This window comes from Ruditapes philippinarum, unplaced genomic scaffold (assembly GCF_026571515.1).
Source record: "Ruditapes philippinarum isolate M1 unplaced genomic scaffold, ASM2657151v2 ctg606_1_1_1_1, whole genome shotgun sequence".
NCBI classification, from domain to species: domain Eukaryota; kingdom Metazoa; phylum Mollusca; class Bivalvia; order Venerida; family Veneridae; genus Ruditapes; species Ruditapes philippinarum.
In genome coordinates, this window is record NW_026858164.1 from 260881 (window position 1) to 273644 (window position 12764).

Genomic DNA, 12764 nt, shown 5'->3' on the forward strand with positions numbered 1-12764 from the left:
TTCCAAAGGAAAAACAACAACAAAAATTAGCTCTAAAAGCAGGAAAATAAACAAACAAATTTATAAATAAAATTATGTTATGTCTCTTTTATAGACTATTTGTATTCTAAGAATATTACCAAACATTCTTTGGAGCAGAAAGAATATGAATTTGTTCCACATATAATCTAATACTGAATATTCTTAACCAGTAATTTAAACATGAAAAATGTTTACCAGATTTTATAGAAAAAAAAAAGATTTTCTGTAATGAGCTGTCATTAATTTCTCATTTGATAACAGAGAACAAATAGTCTGTATGAAAAATTTTAACAAACTATGATAGCATACATGTGACAAATGAAATGGGCCAAATCTGGATTTTCAGCTGGATTTTGAGGCTCAAAACTGGATTTTTTTATCGATTCGAATTTCAATGCGTGTTTGGCACATTTGGTTCAAAGAATCTACATTACCCTCAAAATCATTAAATGATTATACTTTTTATGATTTTTTTGTTGATCAATATTAATTTATTTCACCAAAAAAAAAAAAAAAAAAATAGATAAATAAATAAGTGTAGTCATACAGGCTATTTCTAGAACAGTCACACTTTCACATTTCATTATTTTCAGTTTGAAGAATTATATGTCTTTTCAGTCATTCAATAATTAAACACAAGCTATTTGAAAACGTGCAACAACTATTCATGAACATAAGACTATGACAGTTAAATAACGTAACATAAGTAGAAGACTCAAAATAAATGCAAGAATCGTTCCGTTAATTAAATCCACATTTTTGCCTCGATGATTGTGTAATTCCTAAACAAAACAAAAAATTACCCATTCACTAAAAATAGGTTAATTAGACATCTGAAACAGGTTTTGAATGATCCACTTTAAATGATTCTGCTCACCTTTTATCTTCATCAGTGCGGCACTAATCAAAGAAAATCAAAGATTTAGCCGAATTCATACATGTAAATTTACAGGGTAGTTTTGATGACGTAGTGTGTAATACCTACTGCCAAATTACAAAAGAGGTCAATTGACTGACACACGACAAGTGATAAGTTAAACATGTGAGAATAACTTTGGGTATTGGAACTGTTTATTACGTCACCTTGCTGTCAATTAGCGACTCAACATTTAATCCGCTATAATTTAGGATATGGACAGATAACAATCAATGCCCGGAGGCATGGTGTACATTTTAGATACAGGTGCTGTGTTTGATTTTTTTATGTTGATTTTTTTTTAAATATCGGGAATTCAAGCTGTAATATTGGGAATCGGGATCAGTGTTGAAATATCGGGATTTTTTTAAATCCCGCCGGGATGTCACATGTATGTGATAGAGTTTTTTGTTACCTTGCAGGATTTACAAGCCCAGGATAGAGCTCATCGTATTGGACAGTTAAACGAGGTGCGAGTATTACGATTCTGTACAGTGAAGAGTGTAGAGGAACGTATCCTTGCTGCAGCAAGATTTAAGTTGAACGTTGATGAAAAGGTTATACAAGCTGGTATGTTTGATCAGAAATCTACTGGATATGAGAGACAAGCCTTCTTAAAAAATCTCCTACAACAAGATGCTGAAAGTGATGAGGTAATGTCTCAATTTGTATACAAACATAGCTGTGACTGTCCTGTAGATGTGTCTGTTATGTCAGTCATTGAGATTTAAATTGTATAATAAAGGATTGAAGCACATGGAAATAACAGAAAATTCATATCTAAGAGTTAAGAAAAAAAATTAATTACTTAAAACATATTTTGATTCATAAAACCAAATAAAATTGACTAGAATTAGGTTGTAAAAAGCTTTTATCACTTAATTTACAGTCCAGTTATTCACTTTTAACTTTTGCGTATAATCAATCAGTTTTTATTTAAGCATGATAAAAGCAAACTACATAAGTTATTTATTTACAAATGATTAAAACTAGGTGAATATGATAATATAAAGGTAGTTATTTACAAAGGATTAAAACTAGGTGAATATGATATTATTAAGTCATTTATTTACAAAGGATTAAAACTAGGTGAATATGATAATATTAAGGTAGTTATTTACAAAGGATTAAAACTAGGTGAATATGATATTAAGTTATTTATTTACAAATGATTAAAACTAGGTGAATATGATAATATTAAGGTAGTTATTTACAAATGATTAAAACTAGGTGAATATGATATTAAGTTATTTAATTACAAATGATTAAAACTAGGTGAATATGATATTATTAAGGTAGTTATTTACAAAGGATTAAAACTAGGTGAATATGATATTAAGTTATTTAATTACAAATGATTAAAACTAGGTGAATATGATATTATTAAGTCATTTATTTACAAAGGATTAAAACTAGGTGAATATGATAATTTATTTACAAAGTATTAAAACTAGGTGAATATGAAAATATTGAGGTAGTTATTTACAAAGGATTAAAACTAGGTGAATATGATATTAAGTTATTTAATTACAAATGATTAAAACTAGGTGAATATGATATTATTAAGTTATTTATTTACAAAGGATTAAAACAAGATGAATATGATATTATTAAGTCATTTATTTACAAAGGATTAAAACAAGGTGAATATGATATTATTAAGTCATTTATTTACATAGGATTAAAACTAGGTGAATATGATAATTTATTTACAAGGTATTAAAACTAGGTGAATATGATATTATTAAGTCATTTATTTACAAAGGATTAAAACAAGGTGAATATGATATTATTAAGTCATTTATTTACAAAGGATTAAAACAAGGTGAATATGATAATATTAAGTTATTTATTTACAAAGGATTAAAACTAGGTGAATATGATAATATTAAGTTATTTATTTACAAGGTATTAAAACTAGGTGAATATGATAATATTAAGTTATTTATTTACAAGGTATTAAAACTAGGTGAATATGATATTATTAAGTTATTTATTTACAAAGGATTAAAACTAGGTGAATATGATAATATTAAGTTATTTATTTACAAAGGATTAAAACTAGGTGAATATGATAATATTAAGTTATTTATTTACAAGGTATTAAAACTAGGTGAATATGATAATATTAAGTTATTTATTTACAAGGTATTAAAACTAGGTGAATATGATAATATTAAGTTATTTATTTACAAGGTATTAAAACTAGGTGAATATGATAATATTAAGTTATTTATTTACAAATGATTAAAACTAGGTGAATATGATAATATTAAGTTATTTATTTACAAGGTATTAAAACTAGGTGAATATGATAATATTAAGGTATGTTAATCAATAATTTTGCTCTAGAAAAGACTATGATTGATAAAAATTGTTGTAACCTTCTATTTTGTAAGATAATTCAGTACTTTCTTACAGTATTTTCATAATCAATTTCTCTGTGGCTATTTATTCTTACAACCAATTAAAGGGCATATCATTTTGACATTTTCTTGTTGATTTTATTTCTGTTATGCATTTTTTATGTGTCTAAAGAGTACAAATATCAGTATCAATTTTAAATTGAAAATGAAAAATTAAACCATGTTGCTTCATGTCCTGTGTATTATGTATATAGCGGTAACAGGGTTATGTCTTCTTTATTACGTGGAAAGCAATCACATGATCTTAAATTGTAGATATGTAGCTCTGAAACCAATGATATACTGTTACAGGAGGAGGATGAGGTACCCGATGATGAGACCATTAATCAGATGTTAGCCAGGTCAGAGGAGGAGTTTGATATATACCAGGTCTGTCACGGTTTGACAAAAAGCTAATCATTTAAACAGCAACAAAATAACTGTGTTAAACGTTTAACCAACCATACTAATAAAAACCTTAGATTTTCAACATTAACTTCATTCCTTTATGGTAACATATGCTTTTTGTTCGTATTTTGTTGTACTCAAATGATTACAATACATATCCGAATATTTTTCACTAGGGTCGTACCATATTCAATCAGATCGGAAAAAAATACATTGTTGAGTACAACTAAAATACAAACAATTGTCATATCTTGTTATAGAAAACTAAGGTATTATTTAAAATCAATTTAAAACTTTTTCACCCCTTTGTCAAATACTTACCTCGAATACCAGTTATTGAATTTTGCAACCAGATTTTCGCCAAAAAACAGACCATACCCTGCTTAAACCGGTAAACGTGACATCCCTATCAAATATTCAAGGATTTTTCTCAAAGGATAAATTTACAGACAAATTTCATGGATGTGGAAGAAACATATTTTGTAAGAATGTTAACATGTTTGTTTTATGTAATGACAGCGTATGGATATAGAGCGTAGAAGAGAAGAAGCTAAACAAGTGCCACGTAAACCAAGACTTATGGAGGAGTCAGAGTTACCTGTCTGGATAGTGAAAGATGAGGCAGAGGTAAGCTTTAACGTTTTGTTATTTTAATAACTGTCTTTCTGTTAGAACTATATTTCTTATTCTGTTGTCTAAGATTTACTTAGAAGGGAATGAATTGCTTTTTTTATATGCCAGTAAAAATTTTGGGCATATTATGTTATACACTAGCAATTTGGTTTCTGGAGCATAACTTAAGTTCCATTTGGCCCACAATGTTCAAACTTCATAGGATGATCGTCCATATTGGGTAGAAGACCCCTATTGATTTTGTGGTCACAAGGTCAAAGGTCAAGGTCACTATTACCTTAAAACTGAAAACAGTTTCCGGAGCATAACTTAAGTTCCATTTGGCCCACAGTGTTCAAACTTCATAGGATGATGTTCCATATTGGGTAGAAGACCCCTATTGATTTTGGGATCACAAGGTCAAAGGTCACTATTACCTTAAAACTGAAAACAGTTTCCGGAGCATAACTTAAGTTTCATTTGGCCTACAGAGTTCAAACTTCATAGTATGATTGTCCATATTGGGTAGAAGACCCCTATTTATTTTGGGGTCACAAGGTCAAAGGTCAAGGTCACTATTAACAGTTTCCGGAGCATAACTTAAGTTCCTTTGGCCCACAATATTCAAACTTCATAGGAGGATTGTTATTCTAAGGAGGTAATAATTTAATTCCCATGTTTTACAAATGCTTCATCTTTACTAATAAAAAAAAAAAATCGCTCTCAGGCATATAATGCTCCGCCTAGCAGTGCTCTTGTTTTTGCATATTTATAACCCTCTTTCAACTTAGAAATTCTTGGTTAAGTTTTTGCTTGTAAGCTAGTATCTCCATAACTACTGAAGGGAATGGATTGAAACTTCACACGCTTCTTCTTTGTGATTATCTAACATGATTTGCTCTCAAGTCCCATAACTCTGATTTGCTTTATGTGTCGCCTCTTCAGAGTAGGTACAGTTTCATTCAAACTTTACAGGAATGATCAGTACCAAGTGTAGTTGTGCATATCATCATCATTTTTCAGTTCAATGATTATTGTTAGAGTTATGGCCCTTTTATAATTTTTATTTTTAGCTCACCTGTCACAAAGTGACAGGGTGAGCTTTTGTGATCGCTTTTCGTCCGGCGTCCGTCCGGCGTCCGTCCGTAAACTTTCACTTTGAATGACATCTCCTCATAAACCACTAAGCCAATTTCATCCAAACTTCACAGGAATGTTCCTTTGGTGGTCACCTTTAAAAATTGTTCAAAGAATTTAATTCCATGCAGAACTCTGGTTGCCATGGCAACCGAAAGAAAAAACTTTAAATATCTTCTTTTAAAAAACCATGAGAGCTAGAGCTTAGATATTTGGCATGAAACATCTTCTAGTGAGTGTCTACCAAGTTTGTTCAAATAAAAGCCCTGGGGTCAAAATTGGCCCGGCCCCGGGGGTCATTGATTTTCCCTATATGCATATAGTTAAAACTTAAAAAATCTTCTTTTAAAGAACCCAAAGAGCTAGAGCTAAGATATTTAGCATGAAACATGTTCTAATGGGTGTCTACCAAGTTTGTTCAAATGAAAGCCCTGGGGTCAAAATTGGCCCCGCCCCGGGGGGTCATTGATTTTCCCTATATGCATATAGTAAAAACTTAAAAAATCTTCTTTTAAAGAGCTATGGCTAAGATATTGAGCATCAAACATGTTCTAATAGGTGTCTACCAAGTTTGTTCAAATAAAAGCCCTGGGGTCAAAATTGGCCCCGCCCCAGGGGGTCATTGATTTTCCCTATATGCATATAGTAAAAACTTAAAAAAATCTTCTTTTAAATAACCAAAAGAGTTAGAGCTAAGATATTTAGCATGAAACATGTTCTAATAAGTGTCTACCAAGTTTGTTCAAATAAAAGCCCTGGGGTCAAAATTGGCCCCGCCCCGGGGGGTCATTGATTTTCCCTATATGCATATAGTAAAAACTTAAAAAATCTTCTTTTAAAGAACTCAAAGAGCTATGGCTAAGATATTTAGCATCAAACATGTTCTTATAGGTGTCTACCAAGTTTGTTCAAATAAAAGCCCTGGGGTCAAAATTGGCACCGCCCCGGGGGTCATTGATTTTCCTTATATGTGTATAGCAAAAACTTAAAAAATCTTCTTTGAAAAAACCCAAATAGCTAGAGTTAAGATATTAAGCATGAAACATCTTTTAGTGAGTGTCTACAAAGTTTGTTCAAATAAAAGACCTGGGGTCAAAATTGGCCCCGCCCAGGGGTCATTGATTTTCTTTATATGTGTATAGCAAAAACTTAGAATCTTCTTTGAAAAAACCCAAATAGCTAGAGTTTAGATATTAAGCATGAAGCATCTTCTAGTAAGTGTCTACCAAGTTTGTTCAAATAAAAGCCCTGGGGTCAAAACTGGCTCGGCCCCAGGGGTGTCATTGTTTTTAACTATATGTGTATAGTAAAAACTTTAAAAAAATCTTCTTTTAAAAAGCCCAATGAGCTAGAGCTTAGATGTTTAGCATGAAACATCTTCTTATGGGTGTCTACCAAGTTTGTGCAAATAAAAGCCCTTGGGTTAAATTGGCCCTGCAACATTGGGGTGGGGGTTGGGGGGCCTATATACAGGTGAGGGACCTCAGGGCCATCATGGCCCTCTTGTTAAAAGTTTATCTGGATTACTCCTCTTATACCACTAATCATTGCATTAGTAATGCAACTTAAATGAAACTTGACATGATTGATCTATAGCTCAAGTACCTGTGCATAATGAATGGGTTTTAGACTTGAATGATTTTTGGCCGAATTATGGCCCTTGAATAAAAAAGGTGTTTTTTTGTGGGACTACTTCTCAGAAACAACAGGTGCAATTTCATCCAAATTTTACAGGAATGATCAGTACTAAGTCCGAGGAAAATACTGTTACCCTCGTCGAAACCGAGGGTAACAGTATTTTCACGAGGGATGATATTTTTACTGTTACTCACAAACCCATGTGTTATTTATTTTATTACCCCAAACAAAAACACGGTGATGATCTGAAATTGTCAACTAAATCTAACTGTAACAAAAATAATCCAAGAGTAACAATAACTGAACTGCCCTTACCTTTTAAGTTTTAAGTGTACTTGAGGCCTTCTTGAGAAGTTTTCTTTTTCTTTTATTCTTTGAGCAAGTGATGATATCTACTAGTCATAAACATACAATAAGCTGTGTTTTATTTAGAAAGCAAAACACTAACCCATTTATACGGTTATGATCTGTGAAATCTGATCCTTCTGTTTCAAGAATATTCTTCTCATGGTTTTTGATAAAATAACGATGGTATTTTATGTCTGTCCACCATATTTGTAACGTTTCACACTAAATTGTTAAATAATCCTTTATTGCATGCTTAAATCGTCTGCATGTTCCAGTTTGACACACAATTATTCACATTGCAAGTACTTCTGTTGAAAACGGATGTTTACTTTTTGACTATTCAACAAAAAGATATTTTATACGCGAAAAGCAGTCCAGGGTGCAAACAACTAAATTTTATGGGTGTCACAGTTACTTCAGAGAAGATGGTGACCTCCTATCGGGGTTAAACGTCGAAAATATGAATGAATCGAGAGAAAAATGGCGGCCATTTTATTTCATTTTATTTAGAAAATAGACCACGTGACTAGATTTTATACTGTTAAAAAGTACTGTTACCTATGTAACAGTACAAAATTCTTAGTCACGTGGTACACTTGTATTAACAGTAAGAATAACTCCCAGAGGCCTATGGTAAAATTAACATTATGAAAAAAGTGAGGGGTAATAATGGTATATATTTCAGGTTGAAAGAATGACGATGGAAGAGGATGAAGAAAAGATGTTTGGACGTGGTTCTCGACAGAGGAAAGAGGTGGACTATTCTGATGCATTGACTGAGAAACAGTGGCTCAGGGTATGCTTATAAATATATATAAAACAAAAATGTATCATTTTATTGCAAAACATCCTAATATGGACAAAATTGAAATATTGATAAATTAATTGACATATCCTTTCAAATACAGGGCTCATGCTGTTGGTCGCCATAGTTGCCATTTGTGATTATTTTATAAGATTGGCGATTATTTTTGAATTTTGGCTACAAAATCTGGCAATTATTTTTTACTTCCAACAGTGTTTATATAAGGTGTAAAAATCGATAAAGAATGCAGTAGACCCAATTAACACCAGCAGGGTGGATTTAATTGAGTGTCAACTTTTTATCGGTCACATGCCGTTGCTTACTATTGCCTGAGGTGATAAAAATACATGCGAGATGTAAAATTGTATAAGTAGTTAAAAGATATTGTCCAGCATTATAATAGCCATCAAATATCCCTCAATTAGTCACAAAAATCGTCTTACAATTGATAAACTGGATATTGCCAACCAAAAATTTACCATTAATTGCAGTAATGGCAAAGTTTTAATTTTTTTGTTTTAAGCTGCTTGACTAAATCGCCAGTGGAAAACAATGATAAAATATCTAAAAAATATTTACTTCCAAACAACTATTTGCATAACAACCAAACTTGTGAATATTTCTTCAGAAAACAGAAAAAATCTGATTGTCACATATTTTCGCGACACTGATAATTTTGATATTTATTTAAAGGTGAAAATAAGCTATGTTATGTTTAAAAATCTTTTCTATAATGGCAGAAAATTTGTATTTCATTGGTGATGATGACATTTTTCAGTAAGTTATTCAGAAAAAAGGCTGCATTCTGTGAATCAGTTTGCAAGTGATTTTTATAGGCTAATATGACCAAGAACTACTCCAGTTCTGTGTGAAATGACTGGAAATTGACAGTGGTTATAGCTGACAAAATTTGATTAGAACAATCAAAAGAAATTGTCTGATAACAGCATTATGTAAAGTTATAATGAATCTTTAATATTATTGTTATACAGTAATTATACTATATAACATTTTTATTCTGTTCTATAATAACAATTAAAGTTGTGGTTCTATGTAAAAAAAGGTAGTTATCAATATACACAAATGTATCAGTTTATTTGAGAATCCTTATAAAATTGATTTTTTTTAGCTCACCTGTCACAAAATGACAGGGTGACTTTTTGTGATCGCTTTTCGTCCGGCGTCCGTAAACTTTTACTTTAAATGACATCTCCTCATAAACCGCTGAGCCAATTTCATCCAAACTTCACAGGAATGTTCCTTTGGTGGTCACCTTTAAAAATTGTTCAAAGAATTTAATTCCATGCAGAACTCTGGTTGCCATGGCAACCAATAGAAAAAACTTAAAATATCTTCTTTTAAAAAAACCAAAGAGGTAGTGCTTAGATATTTGGCATGAAATATCTTCTAGTGAGTGTCTATCATGTTTGTTCAAATAAAAGCCCTGGGGTCAAAATTGGCCCCGCCCCGGGGGTCATTGATTTTCCCTATATGCATATAGTAAAAACTTAAAAAATCTTCTTGTAAAGAACCCAAACAGCTAGAGCTAAGATATTTAGCATGAAACATCTTCTAATGGGTGTCTACCAAGTTTGTTCAAATAAAAGCCCTGGGGTCAAAATTGGCCCGGCCCCAGGGGGTCATTGATTTTCCCTATATGCATATAGTAAAAACTTAAAAATCTTCTTTTAAAGAACCCAAAGAGCTAGAGCTAAGATATTTAGCATGAAACATCTTCTAATGAGTGTCTATCAAGTTTGTTCAAATAAAAGCCCTGGGGTCAAAATTGGCCCGGCCCCAGGGGGTCATTGATTTTATTTATGTGTACAGCAAAAACTTAAAAAATCTTCTTTGAAAAAACCCAAATAGCTAGAGTTAAGATATTAAGCATGAAACATCTTCCAGTTAGTGTCTTCAAAGTTTGTTCAAATAAAAGCCCTAGGGTCAAAATTAGCCCTGCCCCGGGGGGACATTGATTTTCCTTATATGTGTATAGCAAAAACTTAAAAATCTTCTTTGAAAAAAACCAAATAGCTAGGGTTTAGATATTAAGCACGAAACATCTTCTAGTGAGTGTCTTCAAAGTTTGTTCAAATAAAAGCCCTGGGGTCAAAACTGGCCCCGCCCTAGGGGTGTCATTGCTTTTAACTATATGTGTACAGTTAAAACTTAAAAAATCTTTTTTTTTAAAAACTCAACCAGCACCTTAGATGTTTATCATGAAACATCTTCTAGTGAGTGTCTTCAAAGTTTGTTCAAATAAAAGCCCTGGGGTCAAAACTGGCCCGCCCTAGGGGTGTCATTGCTTTTAACTATATGTGTACAGTTAAAACTTAAAAAATCTTTTTTTTTAAAAAAACTCAACCAGCACCTTAGATGTTTATCATGAAACATCTTCTAATGGGTGTCTGCCAAGTTTGTTCAAATAAAAGTCCTGGGGTTTAAACTGGCCCCACTCTGAGGGCCTATATACAGGTGAGCGACTTCATGGCCATCATGGCCCTCTTGTTATATGTAATGTTTATTTAAACAACTGCTTATGTTGTTAATCGCTAAATCGTGAATAGTCCGCTGAACTTTTGGATATTATTTTTTTAAATTAAAAATATTGGCAATTATTCTATTTGAGCCAGTGTGAGCCCTGCAAAGGGATTGATTAATAATAAAAATAATAAATAAAAATTCTCACTGGTAGTTTGTGTCTTAAGTTAGCAGTTTCTAATGCAAGAAACAGGTTACTTGATTGGAGGAATATTTACCTCTTTTGAAATATAAAGCATTACAAGCAAGATTTAGACCAAGTAAATCCATTTAACTTTCCAGTGCTTTTTAGTCCCCTACCGGACTTTACGCAAAAAGTACTGGTACTGAAAATATTTTTATGAAACTTTATATATGGATAGATGGCAGTATGGAGATTATGCACGTCTTTTTCTTTTCTTCCTGTGTTGAAAATTCTGGTTGCTATGGCAACAAATAGACTGAAAATATGGCAAATTTTAGGCATAAACTGGATCCAGTGATAACGCAAAAAGTACTGGAAATATTTTCATGAAACTTGAAATATGGGTAGATGGCAGTCTGGAGATTATGCACGCCTTTTTCTTTTCTTCCTATGGTGAAAATTATTGTTGCTATAGCAACAAATAGACTGAAAATATGGAAAATTTTACACATAAACTGAATCCAGTGATAACGCAAAAAGTACTGGAAATATTTTTATGAAACTTGACATATGGGTAGATGGCAGTCTGGAGATTTCTTTTCTTCCTTTTTAAAAATTGTTTGCCATGGCAACAAAAAGGCTTCAAACATGGCAAATATAACAGTATTTGTGATTAGTCAAAAAGAGCTGAAAATTTTTATGAAATTGCATCTTTATTTCAAGAGTTATCTCCTCTTTAAGAATTTTAAAAATGTTATAATTTGGTAACAGGGATGTTTTAAATATTAACTTTAGAGTGTCCTTCAATCCGTCTGTCTGTGTTCATAAAAACTGTTTCATGTGATCACTTTTAAAGAACTTTTCCAACAAATTTACTTAAAATAGAGAAAAATTGAAACATTAGTGAATGGCAAATGGCCCTTCAGAATGTTGCTGGGGTTCTAACCGGTAGGGGACTTATGGAATGTTTTTTTTTTACATTCTAGGCTATAGAAGAAGGTGATTTAGATGAAATTGAGGAAGAGATCAGAAAAGAGAAACAAGATAAGAAAAAACCAACAAGAAAACGCAAAAAGGCCCCATCAGAAACTCCGCCTCCAAAGAATGGTGGGGACCCACCTGTGAAAAAGAGGCGTGGCAGGCCTCCAGTGGAAAAACTGAAGCCCAATCCACCTAAAGTGGAGGCACAACTCAAGAAATTGCTTGATATTGTACTTGGTTACAAGGATAGGTGAGTTCATCATTGTAGATGTTATCAAATAGCTACAAGAGAACATGTATCAGCTACAAGCCACTATAAAGGCATAAATAATGTATTTATTATTTCAGGTCAAAGGTCAAGGTCATTGGGACCTCTAATAAATCGTTATGGTGGTTATTTTGTCATTGCCTAGTTATTAATGTTTATAAGAGCAAAGTTGTTGCAATCATGAATTACAATTTGTTTGCCATATCACTGGTTTTTAATGTCAATAGTGATTTTGAATTGTATTAAATTAAAACTTGTTTTATATCACAAGTTGCATGTTATGTATATGCTTAAGATTACATTGTGGAAAGAAATTTTATTTATCACAACAGTGATGGTAGAATGTTGAGTGCTGCATTTGAAAAGCTTCCATCAAAGAAAGATCTCCCAGAGTATTATGAAATCATTACAAATCCTCTAGATTTTAAGAAAATTAAGGTAAGTGTTCAGATTCAGATACCTACCTCTTCAATTTGAAAACATCACTTCACATTATCACATTTTTTTTTTTTTTTATCTGAATATTTGTGAAGTTGTCAAGATTCTTTGAGGGCTATGAT

At 32.0% G+C, this 12764-nt stretch overlaps 1 protein-coding gene across 4 annotated transcripts in view; it reads left to right on the top strand.

The window, feature by feature from the left end:
- The window catches only part of LOC132752328 (probable global transcription activator SNF2L2), a 37545-nt gene that overhangs the window by 18950 nt on the left and 5831 nt on the right, over nt 1-12764 (top strand). For 3 of the 4 annotated variants that reach the window (XM_060742635.1, XM_060742634.1, XM_060742636.1), the window contains exons 21-26: nt 1360-1590; nt 3619-3732; nt 4270-4377; nt 8171-8281; nt 11942-12186; nt 12537-12642. In XM_060742635.1, the coding sequence (XP_060598618.1) occupies nt 1360-1590; nt 3619-3732; nt 4270-4377; nt 8171-8281; nt 11942-12186; nt 12537-12642 (915 nt within the window). The remainder of the gene's footprint in view (nt 1-1359; nt 1591-3618; nt 3733-4269; nt 4378-8170; nt 8282-11941; nt 12187-12536; nt 12643-12764) is intronic. The other variant, XM_060742637.1, reaches the window with a different exon arrangement.